Raw genomic sequence first — 23256 nt, forward strand, 5'->3', positions numbered from 1 at the left:
TGGCAGATACATGTATGTAGTATGAATGATGATTTATTATTTTACATGACTTGGTTTTGCCCATCTTCAAAGAAGGGAGGGCATATTGCTTTGCTTCTGTTCATCTCTCTGTCGGTTGGTCCCGAACAGTTTCAATTCATTTTCTTTGGAGAGGTTGCACATACTGAAATAGATTTATCACAGTAATATCTATAGGCCAAGTTTGATTTTAGGTACATTGAGCAATTGTTGACAGAGCTATGCCCATTGGACTTAGAAACATTCCTATTATTTACAGTTTCCGTGTATTTTCGCCGCAGAGGTTACATATACTGGAAAGAATTTGGTATACAGATTTATCATAAAGATATATGTATTTAGGTCTAGTTCGATTTTTTGGTAAGATCAAGCAATTGTTGGTAGAGCTATGCCCCTTGGACTTAGAAAAATTACAATTATTTGCAGTTACCGTTCATTTTCTTTGCAGAAGTCTCCAAAGGAGGGTGCATATGTGTTTCACACCTCTTGTAATCTTTAGTGAGCTTTTGTCTGGCATCCATCAGACTGTCCGTTCGTCTGCAAAATTTTCACATTTTTGACTTCTTCAGAAAAACTGGGCTAATACTAATAAAACTTGGCACAAATCATCCCTAAGTAAGGGTATTCAAGTTTTCTAAAACCCTTTTTTTCAAGTGAAGGTAATTAAGAATGATTGAAAATTTGATGGCATTTTATCAATAAAAAAATTGGTCAGTAAAACTGAAACTTGTGTCAAAGCATCCTCAGAAGTTTTTAAATCATGATCCCCGCGGTTAGAGTGGGATCACAAAAAAATAGATTTGAGGGGACCAGAACGATACCCATATGTACTAGTACAACGTCTTTATGTACAGTCTATCAAGGCCGATAATTTTTAATTTCTCCTTGTTAGGCTGTACAGAAAAAGGTTGATTACTTGGGTCTGAAATTGCTTTTTTTAATTTTTTTTTTTAAATTTTAAAGCTTGTGTCATTAAATTTCAACTTGCCTATTAATATGCTTAATGAATAAACTTTTTTAAATGAGAAACACGAATTTTGCATTGATATTTTTATACAGATCTGGCATGTTGCGCGTCAAATGATGTATCCCATCCGTTTATGTGATATATATATCGTATAATAAAATATTGTTTAAATTAAATTAAATGATGTATAACATCTGTAGCACATGTGCAAAAGTATTTTGGCAGGAACCAAATGAGATATAGAGGCACACTATGGCTGAAGCAGTATCTTTTATTGATTTGTCTTATAAAAACAGACGTGGGAATAAGGCGTGTAAAATGCCTACATTAGGACGTATAAAATACCTGAAAACCAAAAAATATCAACAAATCTAATTATTCTTAGTTAGAGAGGAATCTTTCTGGCATACAATGTATATTTAACATAGCATCGATTTGTAACTCTTATATGGGCTCAATTCTTGAGATATTGATTTTAACCGGTGTACATGCATACCAAAATCTTCAAAAAAGATCACATTTTCGAACTTCATTTTATATTTTAGAGTGGGTCTGTGTTCCATCTATTTGTCACAGTCCAATGGAAAAAAACAAATCAGTAATTTATTGTAGAAAAATTAATGATATGTTACAAATTATGAATAATTGATGGATCAGAAAACTTACGGAATATCTTTCAAATCAATAACGGTATGTCCCATGGGCCACATTGCCCACCACAGATTCAAGTCTTTGTTAAGATGATTTTCACTGTCAAACAAAATGTTGGGGAACAATTTGGACGGCTTTTATAAAAAAAAAAAAAAAAAAAAAAGAAAGAAAAAAAAGTTCATTATGAATAAGAAAATTGGATTTATATAGGTCTAGAAATCTCATGTATCAAAATAATCAGGCTAAGACATGACAAGCACCATGCAGAACCTTATCTTCTGTGAAACTTGTCACATATGTATAAGAACAAGAAAATACAAAGTTTGAGAATTGAATCTTCAGATCATTAGTGAACTGGAAGCGTAGGACATGACCAAGGGCCTTCATCTTAGTTCAACCATTAAACTTCAAATAAAATATAAGGAGCAAAATAAAAATTAATTTGGTTGAAAAGGGATCTCTATAAAGTTTTCGCTTTGGCCGGAACACGCATGACAGAATGGCTATATGCTTGATTGCTTTTCTTGTAAGTAACATCATCAAATGATATATTTTAACAAATTATTAATTTGATATAAAATATTGAAGATTTTTTATAAAAACTTGTTATATCAAATTGATAATAATTTGATATTATACATCAAAGATAATAATTAATTTGTTATAATTAACAAATTACTAATATATATGTTATGAATTTGCTTTTGTCCAAAGGTATTCCACGATATACATACCTGTATTGTTTCATCTACCCTGGGATGAACATACACTTTCACATGCACAATGAACAATAACACAGATATTTGATTATGATCTGATTTTATGAAATATGATTTATTTCTTAGTTTTCCGGAAAAATACGTAGGCAATATTTTAAACTTCCGGTATTTTAGTGACGCCATTTTATTTTTGTAGAAGAAAGAAAAATGGCCATGATGAGCGACAACGATTTCCAAGATTTTGAGCGTCAACTCGCCGAAAATCGATCTGGTATGTTTGATAAATACAATGTAAAGACATATCATTAATGTTTGTAGAAAACCAACTGTGTTGCATTTCATGTGGTGTCTCGATCTGTTTTCAAAGTGTGCGTTAGGTCAACTTCCATTAAGTATTAAGTATACCGCTAGTTAAAAATTGTCTTGCACTCTGTGATTAAGAACATTATTTCTAATTTGTGAACGGTTTGATCGTTTGGCCAAGAACATACTGTGGCATAAATGCACGGTATTGCTTTGATTCGTTTCTTCAGCATGCTGCTGTAACGATTATTGAGAAGACCTTGGGTAAAATAAGTTCTGTCTCCCGACTCAGAGACATCATTTATAGCAACATGACCAGCTTGACTGCTAATTTTTGTAATTTATAGGACGGGATAAATGGGCATATTATAGTTCAGCAAAAACGTTTCTCTCAATTTAAATTTTCTATGCTCACACCTGGAGTGAAGAAGTACAGTGTTAATTTAATATGCATGCATTTATTCTTGAAATGTAGAAATGATAAGTCGTTATGAAAATTCAGGAAAACTAGAGTCAAAACATGGGTCGTTGGGTGAAGGCTTGTGTAGACCGTCTTGGGTTTTGACATTTACAAGTTTTCGAAAATCAAAATATGAGGGCTTGAGAAGAGAGGGCTTGAGAAGAGAAGTGGATGAAGGTTTTCCAAGTCCACTTCTCAAATGAGAATAATTCTGAGTCTTACTGAGCTTCTGCATTATAATGCCCTGCCTTGCATTTAGATCAGAACTTTGGCCATGACGTTTCCATTATTTAACCTGGAACAATTTGTAGTTAAAAAAGCACTTAAAATAGTAAATTTAACTAAATTTAGATAGTGGATCTCATAATTTACATACATTGAAAAATACTAGAAGTCACCTTTTTCTGTTAGTGATTCAGACATTACAACTTAAATTAGCACCTTAATAACAAATTACCAGGTTATAATTTTGGTATAGTTTGAACCAGACGAAAATCCATTTGTGGTTTATAACTAATAAAGTTAAGACATTGAACACATGGAACATGAATATGACTAGCAAAACCCCTACAACTTCATGATGGACACTTAAGTTTAATTTGGCTTTAATTTCTATTCCATCAATCTACATGGTCGCTGATGACAATCTTCCCTTTGTTGCTATCCTTCACAGCTTGTCTCTCTTTTTTCGTTCCTTGCCAAATCGGTCGATCTTAACGGTCTACCCCTCTTTCTTGTCGTCACTATTGCTGTTGATAACTTTATACCAAGATTGATGTCACATAACCCATTTAAGCCGGGATTATTTGAATCATTTGTATTTTTTACAGCATGTAAAAAAATAAAATAAATTATTTTATTTCTCATATAACAAACATGACTTGGACAGTGTAATTCACGTAAAAAGTCCTATCTATATATGAAGTAATAAAGCAAATAATCAGATCTTGCTAATGTTATTCACTAAAAATATGCCACAAATACCTTTAATAGAAATTGAAAAAGACAAAGGCGGTGGCGGTGGCGGTGGTGGAAGGAAACGCTCAAGGTCACGCTCCAGGGGACGTAGGTCACGCAGTCGAGAGAAGAAAAGATCTAAATCAAAGGAAAAAGAAAGGAAACGGAGATCAAGAAGGTAACGACAAAGCCAACCATAAATCTATGCCAATAAAGACATAAGAATCTCAAACAAAGTTTGAAGACTTATTATTCTTTGGAATTGCAGTTTAGAAATTTAGCTTAAAATAATAGAGTATGTATATAATTTTTTTACAACAGTCGCTCTCGAGAACGTGGAAGGAAGAGGAAGAAGCCTTACAAGTACTGGGATGTTCCTCCTGCAGGGTTTGAACACATCTCTCCAATGCAGTATAAAGCTATGCAGAGTGAGTACATAGATTTCAATATCGTTAATTTTAAGTTTCTGTCCTAAAAAAAAAACATGGAAAAGAGGTTGTGTGTACACTCTGATACAACATTATTAATTACTCTAATACATAAAGAAGTGTTTTAAATTGCAATTCTCAATATGTGACATGACCATGAAATCATCCTGTTACAAAGAGGCTCAATGTTTAACTTAAGAATATCTGGAGAAAAAAATCTTCATATACAGGATCTATTCTACTACACTTTGTCCAGATATTTTGTATAAAGCTGATTTTATTTTGGCTGTTGTTGGTCAGGTAAGCGATGGACATGTGGCCCATTGGCCTGTTATATTTAATTATTATAACTTATAAGATTGCATAAGAATAGTATTTGTGTGTTCTAGTTGTGTTTTGTAATTCACACCCAATCTCTGAATTATTGATACTTTACAACATATATTTATATGCTGCAGGTGCTGGTCAAATTCCCCAGGCTATATCGGTGCCTAATGTTGCCCTGACCAACACCACTGTTCCCTTCGCTGGCAGTGCCATCAGTAGACAGGCCAGGCGATTGTACGTGGGCAACATTCCATTTGGAGTTACTGAGGTAATTTGTTAGGTTTTTACATTGACATTAAACATGATTTTGTATTATTATTTCATAGCACCCAGAAGTGTTTTTTTTTTTAATTTCAATTTTCAAGGTTTGTTATTATTTCTTTATAGGAAGCCATGATGGATTTTTTCAATCATCAGATGAAAATGACAGGGTTAGCTCAGGCAGAGGGAAGTCCTGTCATTGCTGTACAGATCAATCTAGACAAAAACTTTGCCTTCCTTGAGGTGATTTTTATGACTTAAACATAAAAGAAGATTGCTCACATGCTGTTGGCAGTGAAGTAGCCAGTATCAGTTTATTGCTTAAATCTACAATGTGTTTTAATTTCAAACATCAAAATCAGGATATGTGTACTCAAAGTTAAATAAACATGTCTTTAAAAACGATGCTCAAAAAGTGTCAAGAACATAGTATTGTTGTATTCTCTATCTGTAGTTAGATGCTAGGAAAAAACCCAATAAACTTGTTTTTTTTCCGCTCAGTTCCGTTCTGTTGATGAGACGACACAAGCCATGGCTTTTGATGGAATCAACTTTCAAGGCCAGTCCCTCAAAATAAGGAGACCTCGGGATTACCAGCCTCTGCCGGGAATGGCCGAGACTCCCTCAGTCAATGTTCCAGGTAGGATCAGAATGATGATGCTGGTTCAGATACTTAAAGATAAATTTATAGGTTCAGATATTTACAGTTGAATTTATAGGAATTATGAAACTGGTTTAGATACAGATAAATTTAAAGGAATGATGATTGGTTTTGTTACTTGGAGATAAATTTCCAGTCAATTCAAACAGTAGGGAATCGGAGCTGATCATATTACATCCAGCTCAGAACTGGGGAAATGCTTATACATTCTTTCATTATTTTATCAGAAACTTTTTTAAAAAATCCTAGTTTTAAAAGTAATCTTAACAGAGATATATTTTGCATTACAGGGGTGGTATCCACAGTGGTACAAGACTCGCCACACAAAATTTTTATTGGAGGACTGCCTAACTATCTCAATGAGGATCAGGTATAAAGACAAATATAGAAAACAATCCCTAGAAAGCTCTTGTGTCTGTTTACAGGTAATGTTTGTAGGTCACCGTTTTGAATTTTTCATAGGTGACCTGTGTTTGGTCCCAGCGGACTGGACTCTCTACAAAGGCTGCCGTGCTGTCAGAAAATTCCCGTCTATTTTTTCAGCAAGTTATCATCCTTTCAAAAAGCTAAATTTTTCAGAAATGATTTAGAATCCCTGGGGTAAAATTTTGGGTGGGAAGAGGGTAAAGTTTTCTTTTTCAGTCCCTTTGAAGCAGTCAAAAATTTCTTTTCAGGAATTTCTTGCAGGAATTCTTTTTCAGCTTTGGTAATTAAATTATTTTCTTTGGCATTTTTTTTGTAATGGTTTATGTTAATGCATTCTAAATTTGTAAAACGTAGATTTTCAAAACAGATCTGTAAGCTAGAAATTTCTGACAGTTGTTAACATGTACATGTATGATATGACTGATAGCGTTTTATTTTTCTTCCCCTCTTTGTTCCCTAGCCTAGGGGAAGAGGTTGCTCCTCCCATGGTTAATTAAGCACATCAGCAACAAAAGGCAAGTCTTCGTTTTTGTGGGTGAGACTGCTTGGTTTGTATATGATTCAGGGCGGAAATCGTGTGTAAATAAAGTTAGGATCCCCTAGTAATCAGATATGGAGGTAAACGAAAACAAGAGACTGTTATATGCAGCCTGTCAAAATATACAAGAGCAAGAACAAACAAAGATTCCTCACTGAATAAAACATGTCTTATGAACTAAGATAAAAAAATACCAATAAGTGTTTTAAATTGTTAACATTGAATTTGTAACTTAACAGTCGTATTGATTTCGGGGTTTTGCTCATTGTGACAATTTTATTTGTGAGGAATGTTTTGTATAGTCTAATCCCCAGATGTGTGCAAATAGGTAAGTTTAACTTGTAAATGATAATCTGAGAAATAATAGCAAACATGACTCAAAATAAATTTACAAACTTGAGATTGAAAGTATCTTTATTGTTACTATTTTCTGAGAGAAAGCGTTTTTGTTGTAGGTGAAGGAACTGTTGACATCATTTGGACCGTTGAAGGCCTTTAACTTGGTGAAGGACAGTGCCACTGGCTTATCCAAAGGTTATGCTTTCTGTGAATATGTTGACCCAAATGTCACTGACCAGGTTTGTCTTTTTACACAACTAGGTATTGTAGTGTTTCAATATGTAAGGTGTGTAAAATACCTGTATTTCTTATTCTAGAAAAATCAAAATATGGCATGTGTATTTACTGCACAATCTAATTATGATGTGGTGAAGTAGTTATTGGGTAGAAATCCGAAATGTGTTGTTCTGACATGGCACTGTGTTTGAACAGGGATGTGCAGGATTAAATGGAATGCAGTTAGGAGACAAAAAGTTGATTGTACAAAGGGCCAGTTTAGGAGCAAAGAACTCACAAGTGGTAAGTTGCGTATTAGTCATGTCAAAATTGATTTTATTTATATATATGTATTTGTTCTTGTTTAGAACTTAAATTTTAAATTATATTAGTTGCAAGAAAGAGTCCTGTATTTTATTCACATTACCTACTTTTACAATTTTAGCCGGTTCAGCTCCAGATCCCTGGTTTGAACCTGAACCAGGGAGCAGGTCCTCCCACAGAGGTTCTGTGTCTGATGAACATGATTGTCCCAGAGGAGCTAGAGGACGAGGAGGAGTATGAAGGTAAATGGGTCAAGGTCGCAAACCAGTGACAGGGAGACCAATGCGCTAAACACTATAATTACCCAGAGACTTTATTAATATAAGTCAATATCAATTGTGACAGAGCTCTGTAGAAGCATATTAAGGGATTCAATATCTTGTACTTTTAGTTCTTTCTGAAATATTTTCTTTAAAACACCCCTGCATATATTAAACTGAAATTTGTTATAATACTTTATCATATTTTTCTTGAACAGATATCTTGGAAGATGTTAAAGAAGAATGTTCTAAATATGGAGTTGTGCGTAGTATTGAAATCCCGAGACCTATAAAGGGTGTAGATGTTCCAGGATGTGGGAAGGTAAAGTCAACAAAAATACATCTGATAAATACTGTTTACGGGTTTCCCTACCATTAACTAGCATTCATTATTTTCATTTGTGCTAATTTGTTTATTAAAATTGCATTTTTTGTGGACTCAAAGATGTATGCAATAGGTATTTATCCTAAAAAACAGCTTCTTGACACATATTATTTTATTCCACAGATTTTCGTTGAGTTTAATTCAATAATCGATTGTCAGAAAGCTCAGCAGGCACTGACAGGGAGGAAGTTCTCGAATCGTGTGGTGGTGACCTCATACTACGACCCTGACAAGTACCATCGAAGAGAGTTTTAATTACAAACATGCCATGGGAATTGAACACAACAAGAGACCAACATGTCGACACACACTTCAACAAACATCATGAATTGACTCATTTTTATTTCAATCATTACTTTTTTATCAACCTCAGAATAATTTTGCTTCACAATAGAGATTGTGTTGTGTGGTAGAATTTGGAAATAAATTGTTTATCTGTATATCTTGTCTGGTGATTGTTAATTTATATTTGTAAACGTGTTTTATTAGAACAGATTATTTACAGCGAGTTTTATGATTTACTATTAACATACAAAGTGTACCAGGTAGATTAAAATGGGAAAAATCAGAAAAGTAGCCAGGTATGAATAATATTTACTGATGTCTTCATACAAATTAAAATACACTGGACTTGAACTTTGTTCCACTAATGAGGATTGATCCTATAATATAATACTTGTAAATAGTTAAACCATTCACAGAAGACCATCAGTTCAGCATAGTGAAATTATCAGTTTACCTGGCCAGATCTTCAGCATTTAAAACAAGCAGGTAAAATGAAGCATGACTTCATACTATATCAATGCTTGTTTATTTATTTGAATCTTAAAACCATTAGATTGGCCACAGTAAGATAGATGACTTAGAAATAACTGGATATATCCCCCTATTTTTAGAATTGGTAAAAGAAAGTAGTATATGCATATTTTGAGATATTTTAAATCAGAATGCTTGACACATATCAGAAAAGAGGATTTGCAATTTTTAAAGCAGTTACCAACATTGAATTACATGTATCATTTAAATGAAAGAATTGAAATTGTTTGTAAACCCTTTCAAAAACTGTGAACTTCCCTACTTTTTCTTTCATTTTTAGAATTTTTCAATAAACATATTTTGCCAGAAAACGAATCTTGACTTCACACCATGAAATTTTAACGAGAGACACAATTTGATGAGCTTTCATTCAATGGGTTCCTCATTGCTGAACGAAAATTAGAGCTGAAGCTATTTATCCTAATATTAACATTACCACCTATGGAAATTTATTCAATTAATGGACTATACCCAACTATGTTCTACAGGTAGTTAGCTTAATTAAACATGAATAATTTACAGGGCCATGGTGCACATTATTGAGACGTGCGTATGTGTTTTGCACTTTATGCATTAATTAATCAGTGGACTTGGGCTTTAATAATGGACATGGGGCTTTAACAACCTGATGCTTATTTTTAAAATGCTTGCAAAATTTCAAATTGAAAGCCAAGCTTAGCATTGTAGGCAACTAGCTCTTGTGGTAAACAATGAAAATGTTCATTTAAAGGTAATACCATGAAGTAATGATGTTATATCTGAAAGAAAAATGCACTCCGATTCTCTGCAATTATTGAACAAAGAACAAATATATTTTGTTTAAATCATGTTTATCATTAATTCTACTACAGTTATTGCCAAGATCAAAGAGATGCCGCTAACATTATTCTCCAATATACCACGCGTCGGCTTTTATATTTCTAAACAACATTTCTCTCGGAGGTTATTCCTGCAACATTCACGAAAACTCGTTCTTTATTTCTTAAATAAATTTAATACAGCATTGTGTATAAAAAAATGATATCATGCAACAATATCACACACAAGTAGCAGTTTGCAATATCATTATGGCAATGCTTTAACATATGTCAAACAAAAATAAGTATTAAAATGAAGGTCAAAATTAAAACTTGATTCATACAAACAGTGCAAGAGAGCAAATAAGATACATGTACAAGTACCTGAATGTCTCAAAATAAAAAAATTAAATAATATTAAGAAGCCTAGGATCTTATTAAGTTAAGCTTACCATTATTTGAATCACAATTAACCTATTGGAAATATTTTGTAAAAGCAAATAATCAGTTATCAGTGTGATAGTTCATTTGCAACATAAAATTCCTGCTTTTGGAATGTATCTAAAGATTTATGAACAAGAACTTTTTTCAGAAGTTTGTACAAAGATAACTTTCATTAGAATGTAAGTACATGACTGGCTTGGGATATGTTTTTATGTAGTTTTGTTTTGAGTGTGCACTGTAGTAAGCAAGATATCAGGTCATCACTGCAAAAGCATCCAAAAAAGATGTCTTGAGAGAAGTGATTGGTTACAGCCATCTGATTAATTAAGTGGATATAAGGAAACTGGTGTCAGACGTCCAGTGGAGCATGAAGCTTTGTCCATTCCTCCGCGGTCTGCTTGAATTTTTCTGGGTCACTGAGGTACATATTGGCCGCCTCTTGGTGAGCTGGGTTGTCTGGGTGAGGATGCAGCAGCAATGAACAAATAGCCATTAAAACTGAAATTACAATTTACAGTCCAATTAGGAATGTTAACAATCCACAACACCCACCAAATTTACACTTATTGATAAGTGTTTTCATCCACCTTTATATTTTCTGATGTGAAAAAAAAACTGAATTGCAACTGTTGAAATATTTTGGCCCTTGGAAGTTTGAATTTTTTACCATATAAATTAGCTTACAATGTACCTGTTTTCATATTTCAGCATATGTGCTGCTTTATATAAAGATTTTGTTCAGAATTTTTTCAAATTGTTATGAAGAACTTTGTATCTTTCAATAAGCCCTTTGATTGGCCCAAAAATCACGATCAAACTGAATCTTATCTACATTAGGATGTTTGCTATGTAACATTTAAATTATAGTACAGTACTCTGGAGTCATTTAAATCCTTGGGGGCCAATTTTCGTGGATTGTTGGTTTTTTGCTTATTCATGGGGATGTAATTTCATGGATGCGTCGGTTTTCAGTTTCAGTAACAAAGATAACTCTTTCTAAATTTGCTTTCGTTGAGGTTGTAAATTCGTGGGGGAGGGATACCCACGAATACCACGATAATTGAGCCACCATGAATTTTAATGATTCCACAGTATTGCGTTTTTTGGAAGAAAACTTCAAAGGATACTTTGGACCCTTCTTGACCCCTTCCCAAATAGAGGTCTGGGGATCATGATTCAAACAAACTAAACAAATTAGAACAGTTTTAACAAGAGCTTGGACTTTGGGTAGTTGTGTCAAACAGCAATGTGGCGTAGGCGTGTCTATTTCATTGAAGTCCACTCAGCCATTGCTCTTTGAAATCAACAAGATTTGTCTGGCTTTTGAGCTGCGCAAACGGTGCATATTTCACTTCAAACCAGCGTCATTTTTAACTTGTTTTGACGCAACAAAAGTTAAGTCCTACTGAATTTGAAAGTCCAAGGCCTTGTTAAATTGGTTCTACAAATATGATTTTTTGTTTCTAAAAGACTGCATTTTTTTAATACATGTACAGGACAGGTATGTGAATTACATATGAAGGTTGCAGATATTGTCTATAATGTGCATAAGTAAGTTAAAGAACAGCTCCATTCAACACTTACGATATCCAATCGTGTACGATGGTTTCCACTCATCTTGTAAAAAATCAATGCAAATTTTACCATCTGGCTCCACATTGGGGTGGAACACTTTTGTTAGGAAAATTATCTGTCAAATAAAATGGAAATTAAAAAATTTATCCTTCACATGTACAATGCAGATCAAAAGCTGCACTCCAAGATTGAGTCAACAAACACTGAAATACAGGATATCATAGAAACTGCCACTGAACCTTTGGAGGACGGAATGGGTAGTCGGCAGTGAAGTCGATGCGTAGCCAGAATCTCCCTCCATGATAGGGGCTATCCTCCTGTCAACAGTCAACACAAGTTAAAAAGTTATCCTGCTGTACTATACTTGTATTAAAATCAGAGAATATACAGCGTCAAAGACTCACCGGTCCAAGGATAGAGGCCTCCCAGTGTAGCACTGAAACAGATAAATACAGTCACTGTTGTGAGTCTGAAGAGGCAAGCATCAAGCATCTGATCAATGATAAACTGCCCAAGAGACTACCAATGATACATTTTTTTTTTATTTCGATAAGGAAAAACTCAATTAAACTTGGACCCTCTTTATTTGCTTTTTAATTGGTTGATTGCTAGCTTGACTTTATATCAGGATAAAAGTTTGATCTTGTGAAAGTGTTCTTTTTGCATGTTTAATATTTTGTGGTATTTTTTGTATAAAACAACATTAGTGATTTATTGATAAAGTTTCCAATGATCTTATTTACCACGTGTCAGTAATTGACAGCTTTTCAGTCCATTCACTCTTTTAGAAATATTTATTTGCTCAATCTTGAGGAAATTGGCCAAAGAGCTTTAGGAATGTTGATATTTATGACAGACATTAAGGTACTGTATTTCTTGTAAACCATGGTTTATATGTATATACAGGAACAATAAAGCAGTAAATGCTACGTTAGACACATTACTATCCAACCCCATGGTCTTGCTGTTGTAGCATAGTTATGACTAATCTTGCCTCTGCTGGGGTTTGAACTTGGGACCTTTGGTAAACAACTCTACAGTTGTGATCAAGCTAAAGGGTTACCACTTCATTCAGAGCTAATGTTGTAAGGAGAGTACAATTGCAAGAGCCCAATTGCCATTGAGAAAACAAAATCCTACCACACAACATGCCATTCCACCAACGCAACTTTAATAAAATAAAAAGCCAAAGCGCTGTCACTACTTTAAACAACACACTATCTGCTAATGTTACATTACACAACATGCTAACACTACTTAACACAACAGATTTTCACCCTTACATGACTTTACACAACACACTGTCAAGCTAACACAACTTTACGAAACAGGCTGTCATGCTCATACAACATGCTGTCTTGCTCACACAAATTTTACACAGCACACTGTTTTGCTAACAGAGCTTCACACAACTAGCTGTCAGCCTAACACAGCTTTAAATATCAAGCTGTCAGAACACAAATATATACAACATGCTGCCATGCTAACCAACTTTACAAAACAGGCTAACATAACTTAACTCAATAAACTTTCATAAAACACAATTTTACACAACATGCTGTCATGCTATAATAATTTTATACAACAAGTTGTCACATTAACACCATTTTACTTAACACACTGTCCCACAAACACAACTTTACTTAACACACTGTCCCACAAACACAACTTTACTTAACACACTGTCCCACAAACACAACTTTACTTATCACACAGTCACAATATAAACACAACTTTACTTAACACACTGTCCCATAAACATAACTTTACTTAACACACTGTCCCACAAACACAACTTTACTTACCACACTGTCCCACAAACACCACTTTACTTAACACACTGTCCCACAAACACAACTTTACTTACCACACTGTCCCACAAACACCACTTTACTTAACACACTGTCCCACAAACACAACTTTACTTACCACACTGTCCCACAAACACCACTTTACTTAACACACTGTCCCACAAACACAACTTTACTTACCACACTGTCCCACAAACACCACTTTACTTAACACACTGTCCCACAAACACAACTTTACTTACCACACTGTCCCACAAACACCACTTTACTTAACACACTGTCCCACAGACACCATTTTACTTAACCAGTGTTCGCCAAGGTCCTCAGATCTTTACAAGACATTTGCTCTGGCACAGTCAAATTATTTACAAGACCTGTGACACTTTTACCAGACCAAATTTACATTACCGGTAAATTAAATTAGAATATTATACTGTATTAAAAAACACACACAGAAAAGGTGAGGTGGCTTTCTGTTCTCTTCGTATTTTTCCATTGTTTGGAGCTTTCACTCCCTGATTTATTTGATCGTTTTAAAAGTTGTTTTTTTACCAGGAATGGCCCCTCATGATACTTTTAGCCCAACATGGTTGCTGGTTTCTTAATCTTTGTAAGCTTTTTTGCTACAAAATAATCTTCGGGATATGACTTTCAATGACCGATACTAAAAAATATAACTAAAAACCTTTCTGGACATTTGGTCTTGGATTTATAGGTATTTTATCGGACTTTGTGAAATTTTATCGGATTTGTCCGACGGTCCAACAGACCTTGGCAAATACTGCTTAACACACTTTCACACTGACACAAATTTACTTAACACTCACTCTGTACACTGTCACAACTTTTTTAACATGATCCACCTATCTATTTATTCATGACCCTAATAGTTGCCTACTCAGTCTTGACATTGTGACATCATGTTAGAAGAGCAGACATCACTCAACAATTTCCACAAAGTTACAACCCTTCGAACAATTTGCAAATTATAGATTAAAAGGAGTAGTTGCAAACCATATATTAGAATCAACAGAATGTTTTCTTCATCTTTTTAATGCGTGACATTCTTATGTGACATTCTTAAATACATATTTACCTATTTCTCACAAGAACATTGCCATGTGCAATTTACATGGAATGGTGATAATGATTCTGACAACAGAAAATTTAGTACGACGTAAGAGGGAGCAATAGTTGGAAATTTCTCTTTGTCCAGGCATTTAACTTACAACTTGCAGTGCTTGCCAGCACTTTGCACCAGTGGGTGAGCTGTGCTCACTTTAACTTTACACAAAACGCCACTGAGCTAATACAACTTTACAAAACATTCAGTAACACTAACTGTAACACAGCTGTCACACAACGCAACTTTAAAGCAAGAAGGGATGCCATTCAATTCATAATCCTTGACTATAATGGTTAAATGCTTTAAGTAAATCATTCCAATCATTTTCCATCGATAGCCTATATTTTTCCAGATTTTATGTCAGATTCAAACGAAGCGAGCACTTACTATCATCCTCAAGAGGACCTGCTGAGAACCCACACTCCTCGGGAATCTCCTGGTATAACTTCTCCAATTGCTGTAGCAAAGAGTGAGACTATTTTACGTATGTTTACAAAAAATATATGAGTTACAAAGTAAATATAAATATAATATCTGTAAATAATTTAATTCTGGTTGTAACACGCTTTCTGATTGGCTAAAAAATTATTTTATATCGTATAAAGAATGTTGCCTTCATCATAGTAAGACTAACGTCAAAAACTTATCAATACGCCTGACGTTACGTTTGAATTTTGTACACTTTTACATTATTTTGAAGGTCAAATGACCTTTTTTTATCTACAATGAAGATTAAAAAAATTAAATTATAAGCAATGAATTCAATATTTATTTGTTTTATACAATATAAAATGGTTTGAAACAGTTTACGCTTTTTTATAAACCGCTTCGCTTCGCGGTTTATAAAGCGTAAACTGCCCCAAACCATTTTATATCGTATAAATCAAATAAATATTGAATTCATTCCTTAATAAAAATAAATATAAGAGATAACGTTACCTTTGCAATTAATTTCAGAGCCATGATGATGGTGACAGTGGCTTTATTTGTTATAGTTAATTATCTCCTCTCAGATCACTGCTATTGGACTGTATCATATAACCAGGATAATTCTAAAAACCATTTGGTGATTGTCTTGTAAACCAGTTGTTTTAAAATATGCAGTCGAGCGACATTTTATATTTGTACAAAATCCATGTTTACCCTGTCCACAAGGACTTTACTAATAACCCAACAATGAAATGTTATCCTTAATGCTTGGTTGCTGGTGATGAGCGGGTATATAGATATATGACATCATTCTTTGTATGATATAAAAAGATAAATTAATCTCTTAAAAAATAAAAATAAAAAAATTATTCTTTTCTTTTTAAATTACACGTATATATATTTGTATCGCCCCCTGGGCAATTTGTACCCGAGAACATACGTCCTCAGTGTACCCAAAAAGCAGGTGCGGGTATCATATAATGGACAGCATTTTGGGTACCAGTAGCCATCAAGCTTTTTCTATTGAATTTTTAAGATAAGATAAATAATGTTCTAAAATAGCTTATTCATCCATTTCAACAGAGACATAAATAACATATTATATAGCATTATAGCATACAGGCACGTGGCATCGGGAGGGGGGGGGGGGTGCAGACGGGACCTGCCCCCCCCCCCCCCCCCCCATTTTTTCTCACAGCAACAATTTTTTTTAAATTTACATATAAAAATTTTAATTATCATGGAGTTGCCCCCCCCCCCCTCCCACTTTTTTGGAAGCATATAAAAAATTTATATGAAAATAAGGAAATTAAGATTGAAATTGAAGTTATTCACTACGCCAGCCGCCCAAAATTTCATATAATTATCATTCTATGCTCGGCCTTATCGTAGCTTATTATATTCCACGCTACTATACATTTACATAAACATTATAGATGAAGGTATATATATTGATTGGCCTTTTTGGCCATGCTCGGCATGCTGTGTGCCTTGGTCTACATACAGAATTTCAACACGTCTTCAAAGTTTGAATGGCAATGATATGAATAATTCACACTTCTAGCCAGAATACACATAATGAATAACGTTACATCGACACAAATTAATAATTAATGTTATTATTTATCTCCATGTACCCTTGATTGAATCCAGATAAATGTGAAATATGGAAGAAATTTACAGGTGGGGTAAAATTAAATAAAATATTATATACACTGTACTGTTAATCATCAAATTTACAGCATAGCCAGATTACATGTCGAACAAACAAGTACTATATATAAATAAATAAATCACTTACTTATATAAGTAATATCAATGGTAAATGTGAGAAAAAAAATAATTTATAAAAGCATTTTTCCTCTCCTATTTTTACATTCTATCAAGGAAGAGAAAGATCGTCTTTGTCACTGGATTGATGTTAACAGTTAAGGAACTAAATACTACTGTAAACGTACTACATGTACAAGAAATGTTGTACTTATATTAGGCATATATGAGAGTTTTGTTCCGTCCTCCGCCAAATGCTTTATTGTCATGTTATGTTAGCCTATTTTCAAACTTTGACAAAGAAGGAATTGGTTTTAGTAAAGTGGCAGTATGTATAATTACGATAATTAATGTACAAATGTGTTTATATTGATTAGTCTTGTAGTTTTAGCAAGCTACATTTTTTATGGAATGCATAAAACAGTTACATGTATATTACAGTCGAGCAAGGTAGCGAAGCAACGTTTGTCTTAAATACAAGGCCAGTAGTACAGTAAATACGGAAACTATTCACCTACATTGTATTCTCATATGTCAGCAGCATACTGTTGTGAATTAATTTTAATGCAGGCACGTAACATCAGGGGGGCCGGGGGGGGGGGCTTTTTTCTTAAATTGACATACAAAAAATTGAATTAACAAAGTGTTGGTCCCCCTCACTTTTCTGTGACCATGTACAAATTTGAACTGAAAATAAGGAAAACAGTGAAATTGAAGTGAAAAGTATACCTACCCATCCATTCACCCCCCCCCCCCCCCCCCCCCACGGATTAGGATTTTGGAGAGTAACCTTTTCTTTCTTTTCTCTTTTTTTTTTATTGCTTGTCAAGATTGTTTGGATGAGTCTGCCCCCCTTTCAAAAAACGATGCTACGTGCCTGTAATGTTGCATGTGCAATTTAGTTAGGTATAAGGAAAAATTTAGATGAAAAAATGAAATTACGTAACTTCATCAAAAGATAAGAAAAAAAATCTTCATTACGAGATAAATTATTTTCTATATTGTAACATTTGTTTATCGTAGACAATACAGGCGCCTAGCGTTAAGATATATCTTTCAATGATAATATATATAGCAATGCCGGGCAGCTTCTAGGGTGGTTTTTCCAAGACCGGAAAGGCCCAAGAAGTTGCTATTGTATAATCAGGGACGTATATACTATATATATATACATCCCTGGTAAAATACAGTACAGGAAAATATCATATAATGACGGAAGCGTGTTAGAGCCACTTCATGTGGTAATTTTTTTCCCTTTTAAAATTCCAGGTAGAGAAATTTGTCAATTCAGATCTTCAAAGGCATAGAAGCTTTTTCGGTCAACATCTTTGCAACTATAGTCGACGTCTACCAAATAGAAGGATGTGGACAAACTTGAGCCTGAGATGGCGAAGTTATCAACTGGGAGGGTGCCTGTCCGTTGATGCTATTGGACTCGATTTACTGGGGGTACGAATTGATTAGGACACGAATTAAACTGATACAATTTAATTTATGGAAAAAAATCCAAACAAAAACAATACAAATACACAATGGTGTCGTCATTGCTTTGTCCACATTATGATTATAAATTAAAATTATGCTGGGCTTAAAACCATGTCAATGACTGTTGAATTATTCATAAACACACATATCATGTTTTTCGTCATCTGTTCTGGTAGTTAGTGAAATCTTGTGAAAAGCAATGGAGGTGGTCAACCGTCTTCTGACGGAATCTCTCTCAGATTATCTGAAGAATTTGCCGGTTCCAAAGTCTTTATTTGGTTTTGCACGTTTATCAGGTATAACAACTGTTGTTGCAATTTAAGTGTAAGACATTGGATAAGAGAGACACCTTTAAAATTAGGATCACGCCGCAGTCTTACATTTGTGGTTGTTATTTACTTTGTGATCGTAGGTCATTTCAAAACAGCTTTTTAATTTCTTCAACTCCATGTGCCTTACGTTTGATTGCGCATGTAAATAAGGGTACACAGCCCAGTCTCCCTTTTTATGTTGCATCTTTGCATCGCCTGACGCAATGGGGATTGTAAAGTCATTATGTAGAACGCGAAGTGTGTCCTGATGGCAGCAATCCAGAAAAACCCGAGGGTTAGCGGACTTTCATGACATAAGAAGCTCCGTATAAATAAACGGCGATATGACAATTATCCATAACAAAATACTATATATGCCTAATTTTGTAAGTTTAGAAATGTTTTTTTTTAATTTAATGGTTTCAATATTATGTGCAATAATGTCAGTATATTCATATCCAATCATTTTTGCTATAATAAACGCAAAGAAACTGGTATAGGTACTGTATTTCAGTATTATTACATTTCAAGGAAAATGTTTGTCAGATTTTCCTGGAAAACAATTAATTCAGGTCAATTATGTTCCTGATTTAAATAGTTTTTTTTAATCCAATGAAGTAATTGAAATGGCTCTTTAATTTTCAGTCACAGAATGGGCATCCCTTGTGCCATTTGTGGGAGCTGTCTCACTTATAGTTTACATGAGTGTGCAGACATTCAAACCTAAACCACCACCTCAGAAATCCCCAGTTAACCTGAAAATTCAGAAAGAGACCCCTAAAGTGGTTAACATGGTGGACATTGAAGATCTGGGTGAGAAGGTCACCTATTGCAGGTGTTGGCGATCAAAGAAGGTAGAGAAGACAGATTATATCATAAACCAATGTTCATAGTTGTTAAAAAGGAATTAGCTTCTATTACTCCTTTGAAACTGGAAATAAGTTTTTCTCTCTCAACATTGAAACGACAGTTCTGATGATTATGGTAATACTATGAAGATTTAAGAGAAAACTTGATTTTGTTGTCCCTGAGTTACCCCCCTTATTTTTTCCCTTTTCCAGTTCCCCCTGTGTGATGGCAGCCACAACAAGCACAATGAGGAGACCGGGGACAATGTAGGCCCCCTGGTGCTGAAGAGGAAGAGCTAAGACACCCAACAAAGGGCCACAACTTGCAGTGTGTGAGGTCATCTGATTGTTGTGTACCGGTACTTTGCAGACATTATCCAGATCTAATTCTCAGTTTGTGTGGATGTGTGACAGGGTGGGTTATCTGCCTCAGAAGTTTTGTATTTTTTTTCTTTTAAATAAAAATGACCAAAATTTGTACTTTTGCAGTGCATTGTTACTGAAGTCATCAGTTATATTTATATAAAATAAAAGTTTTAAATTTAATTATCTTGTTTACCAGTACATCTTTAAAGAAAATGTGCAGAGGAGTTCAGTACTTTAAAGAACTAGTGCATGATATTATCACATATGTTCCATAACATTAATATCTTAACATTAAAGCTGCTTGGTCCGATTTTATATCAAATTTTATGCATGCTTTTAAACGATGGCTATGCTTAGTATATGTATAATAATAGACATTGCAGTAGTTTTACCCGTCAATTATGCCAAATTTCAATTAAGAAAAATACGTACAAAATTTGCTAACAAAACAAACGACATTAAAAGGTACCGCGTTATTTCGCCTCATGTTAAATTTCACCCCTGACGACGAGACGGGTATGGTTGTATTACGATTTTGACATCGCTTTAAATAAAGGTCGAAATGATCAGACAAATTACAAATAAACATGTGTACGTTTTGTTCGCTAATATTTCTGAAGTTTGCTTTCTTTACAATCGATGCATAGCATGCGGGTTGAATAACCCCAATCATTCGGGGGACGAAACCAAGCAGTTTCCTTTTCTAAACATTCCCGTGATGCATTTTGGTTTGTTTTTTCGTTTGCCCAAAGAGAAATTATCTTTATTTACTTTGAATATTTCTAACTTTGAAAGGAGACTGATTCTGCTGGTGTAAATAGAAGAAAGTCCATAACTTTCTAAGATAAATGATTTGTATGAAAAAAATGTTGATACTGTAATTACTAAAAAAATCGGACCAAGCAGCTTTAAACATTGGCATTTCTAAAACTGACTTAGCAATGTTCTATCTAGCCTGATCTTTCCATTGGTTTGATGTATTATTGTTTTCCTTTTACCGTTCAATGAATTTCAACTGTACAGTGTGCCAATTTCAATATAAGCTTTGGCCAAACTAAACTCTATTAAGGTCCTACAATGTATTTCTGTTTAGCTTTGTCACTGGATCTCTTGTGTAATGATTGAATGATAAAGTGCTTTAAAATATTCTGCAACTTTTGATTATACCCATTGTTCAATATTAATAAAGTAAAAAGATTTTCATTATAAAGGAAGTTTATACCAACATTTTTTTTTTTTTTAGAAAGATTATCTTTTTAATATAGCAGTATACCGGTATTAAAATTTTTCTTCTATTTGAAAAAAAATAGATCAATTATTAATTGGAGATTGTGTTAAGCTAAGGATATTTGTACATTTTTGGATTTGGTAAGATCAGGTGGGACACTGCATTAAATAACCAAGGTGCTGGTACTGGTATCTTCAGAGCACCATGAAAGGTATTGTTTTTAGAATATTGGTTTGCAGTAAAAAAAAAATTCTTTATGATAATACGGCATGTGACTTGATCCTTTATGATTAATAAGACAGAGACAAAGCAATGAATTCCATCAAAAAACGTGCTGTACCATATACTATATAGAAAACCAGTTTTTGTACAGGGTAACCAATATAAGAGCAGCAGCATTTTTAAAAAGAACATTTAACATAGGTTTATAACTGTAGTTATCTCCCTTTTCTTTGCTCTGCACAGAACAAACTTTTATAAATACTGGTGCATTAAATGCAAGGAAAAAATCAATTGCCACAAGTATAGATTGTTGAGTTTGATTTTCAGCTTGTATACCGGTACGTTACAAGCCTTGCTAATACTAAAAAAAAATAGCAGATTTGCCACTTGCATGCTTTTCACAAACTTTTAAATAATTTGTTATTACGGTTTATTTCCCCATAAAATGATCATTTAAATATAATTGTCTAAACACGTAACCAATGTTGAATACTTCATGTTTCAGTAAGAGAAGAAAAAATGGATTTCATAAATCCTAAATCTTTAAAATTAATGTAAAATCTTCTGTGTACCGATCGATTAAAAAATGGGGGGGGGGGGTCTATGGAGATTGAGGATTTGTGTAAAAGTTTATAATCAAAAGATGGTGGAGTCGGCTACTTTAAATCACAAGTAGGGCCTGCTGCACTGTATCAACAGGAACGGCCGGGAAAGTAAAAAGTTGAATACATGTCTTTGTTATCAAACTCCAACACTGCAAAACTCAGCTTGCACTATCTACACTGTATATTGTAACAAACAAAACGTGTCCAGTGAAGTGATTAATACGGGTATTGAATGCCGGGTGTGCTTCTGAAATTAGATTCGCTACATGATTTTATTGAATGGAAATACGAGCAATGCTGTCTTGCTTTAATTGTTTAATAGTTTCATTTTCTTTTATCTAACAATGCATATGTTACTTAAAACTTGCTAACATCTGTTTTAGCTTCTGACAAAAATTTGTATACCATAAAATCCTAGAATGGTATAAATATCATTCTCCATAAGTCGTCGAACGTACTTCAATGAATATTGATACAATGCACGGCACAAAACTCGATGTCTTATATATTATTTGTACTGCAGTTTATTGACTTAAAATGGATAACAAACAGAAAATGAATATTGCGATCCTAGGTACAATTAATTTAGTTTACTAATTAAAATGTCGAACCTCGAGACCTTCAAATTCAAAGATGATTTTAAATACAGACATATGTACCCCCCCCCCCGCTCTCTCTCTCTCTCTCTCTCTCTCTCTCTCTCTCTCTCTCTCTCTCTCTCTCTCTGAGATTTATGCAGTTTTTTAAATGTTAATTTTTAAGGCGTCGAGCTAATGCTCGGCAGCCTTCTAGCGATCGTCTGGATTGGCAATCGTCCAAAAATTCATGCACTGCACCGCCTTTTTGATGCGCATAAAAAAATAAGTTCCTTGAAGTATTAAACGTATTACAAGATTTGTATTCCTTTTATTCAACTAAATTGTGTACAAGAAACCCAACTTTGCCTCCCTGGTTATTGACAACTCATTGCATTAGTATAAATTTGCTTAATCAAGAAATGGCGGATGAATACAATAAGGTGAAATGTAAACATTCACTAAAATATTATTTAAGTTTATCGCTTACATTTTGATTGGATACTGTGCCCGATAGAAATAAAATTTGATATGTAAATGTATTTGTTATCGGGCATGGTCTTCAAAATAATTGTAAGCGATAAACTTATCTAGAGATTTTGTTGCAA

At 34.0% G+C, this 23256-nt stretch overlaps 3 protein-coding genes and 2 long non-coding RNA genes across 6 annotated transcripts; 2 read left to right on the forward strand and 3 right to left on the reverse strand.

Moving 5' to 3' along the window:
- Positions 1-26: 26 nt before the first annotated feature.
- Positions 27-2487, reverse strand: LOC117684190 (uncharacterized). Of its 2 annotated transcripts, XR_010707898.1 has the most exons (4): positions 2371-2481; positions 1652-1770; positions 449-555; positions 27-163 (listed from the first exon to the last, which is right to left on the reverse strand). It is a non-coding gene; the product is annotated as an uncharacterized lncRNA (long non-coding RNA). The 2 variants fall into 2 exon arrangements; XR_004598052.2 differs by lacking the exon at positions 1652-1770 and having other exon boundaries at positions 2371-2487.
- Positions 2488-2496: 9 nt separating this feature from the next.
- On the forward strand, positions 2497-8680 carry LOC105335780 (splicing factor U2AF 50 kDa subunit). Its single transcript, XM_011439865.4, has 12 exons — positions 2497-2626; positions 4112-4253; positions 4397-4503; positions 4962-5098; positions 5218-5334; positions 5593-5731; positions 6043-6122; positions 7172-7294; positions 7488-7574; positions 7717-7837; positions 8074-8177; positions 8364-8680. The coding sequence occupies exons 1-12, from the start codon at positions 2563-2565 to the stop codon at positions 8493-8495; spliced, it is 1353 nt and encodes a 450-aa protein (XP_011438167.1). The 5' UTR covers positions 2497-2562; the 3' UTR covers positions 8496-8680.
- A 1456-nt stretch (positions 8681-10136) lies between these two features.
- On the reverse strand, positions 10137-15966 carry LOC105335778 (ubiquitin-conjugating enzyme E2 D2B). Its single transcript, XM_011439864.4, has 6 exons — positions 15749-15966; positions 15197-15266; positions 12277-12308; positions 12112-12189; positions 11882-11987; positions 10137-10795 (listed from the first exon to the last, which is right to left on the reverse strand). The coding sequence occupies exons 1-6, from the start codon at positions 15770-15772 to the stop codon at positions 10647-10649; spliced, it is 459 nt and encodes a 152-aa protein (XP_011438166.2). The 5' UTR covers positions 15773-15966; the 3' UTR covers positions 10137-10646.
- Positions 15967-18633: 2667 nt separating this feature from the next.
- On the forward strand, positions 18634-20198 carry LOC105335777 (CDGSH iron-sulfur domain-containing protein 2). Its single transcript, XM_011439863.4, has 3 exons — positions 18634-18789; positions 19450-19658; positions 19866-20198. Exons 1-3 carry the CDS (start codon positions 18693-18695, stop codon positions 19950-19952), a joined length of 393 nt encoding a protein of 130 aa, XP_011438165.1. The 5' UTR covers positions 18634-18692; the 3' UTR covers positions 19953-20198.
- Positions 19871-21066, reverse strand: LOC136270136 (uncharacterized). Its single transcript, XR_010707846.1, has 2 exons — positions 20933-21066; positions 19871-20315 (listed from the first exon to the last, which is right to left on the reverse strand). It is a non-coding gene; the product is annotated as an uncharacterized lncRNA (long non-coding RNA).
- Positions 21067-23256: the final 2190 nt, after the last annotated feature.

This window comes from Magallana gigas, chromosome 7, assembly GCF_963853765.1.
Source record: "Magallana gigas chromosome 7, xbMagGiga1.1, whole genome shotgun sequence".
Classification (NCBI taxonomy): Eukaryota; Metazoa; Mollusca; class Bivalvia; order Ostreida; family Ostreidae; genus Magallana; species Magallana gigas.

What these genes read in the sequence shown, in the direction of transcription:
- LOC105335777 (XM_011439863.4), top strand. Translation starts at nt 18,693, where the DNA reads ATGGAGGTGGTCAACCGTCTTCTGACGGAATCTCTCTCAGATTATCTG. An exon ending in TGGTTTTGCACGTTTATCAG is followed by an intron (nt 18,790 to 19,449) that starts GTATAACAACTG and finishes TTTAATTTTCAG; the next exon opens with TCACAGAATGGGCATCCCTT. An exon ending in GGTGTTGGCGATCAAAGAAG is followed by an intron (nt 19,659 to 19,865) that starts GTAGAGAAGACA and finishes TCCCTTTTCCAG; the next exon opens with TTCCCCCTGTGTGATGGCAG.
- LOC105335780 (XM_011439865.4), top strand. Translation starts at nt 2,563, where the DNA reads ATGGCCATGATGAGCGACAACGATTTCCAAGATTTTGAGCGTCAACTC. An exon ending in ACCCAAATGTCACTGACCAG is followed by an intron (nt 7,295 to 7,487) that starts GTTTGTCTTTTT and finishes GTGTTTGAACAG; the next exon opens with GGATGTGCAGGATTAAATGG. An exon ending in ATGTTCCAGGATGTGGGAAG is followed by an intron (nt 8,178 to 8,363) that starts GTAAAGTCAACA and finishes TTTATTCCACAG; the next exon opens with ATTTTCGTTGAGTTTAATTC.
- LOC105335778 (XM_011439864.4), bottom strand. Translation starts at nt 15,772, where the DNA reads ATGGCTCTGAAATTAATTGCAAAG. An exon ending in ACCCATTCCGTCCTCCAAAG is followed by an intron (nt 11,988 to 12,111) that starts GTTCAGTGGCAG and finishes TTTATTTGACAG; the next exon opens with ATAATTTTCCTAACAAAAGT. An exon ending in ATCGTACACGATTGGATATC is followed by an intron (nt 10,796 to 11,881) that starts GTAAGTGTTGAA and finishes TTGTAATTTCAG; the next exon opens with TTTTAATGGCTATTTGTTCA.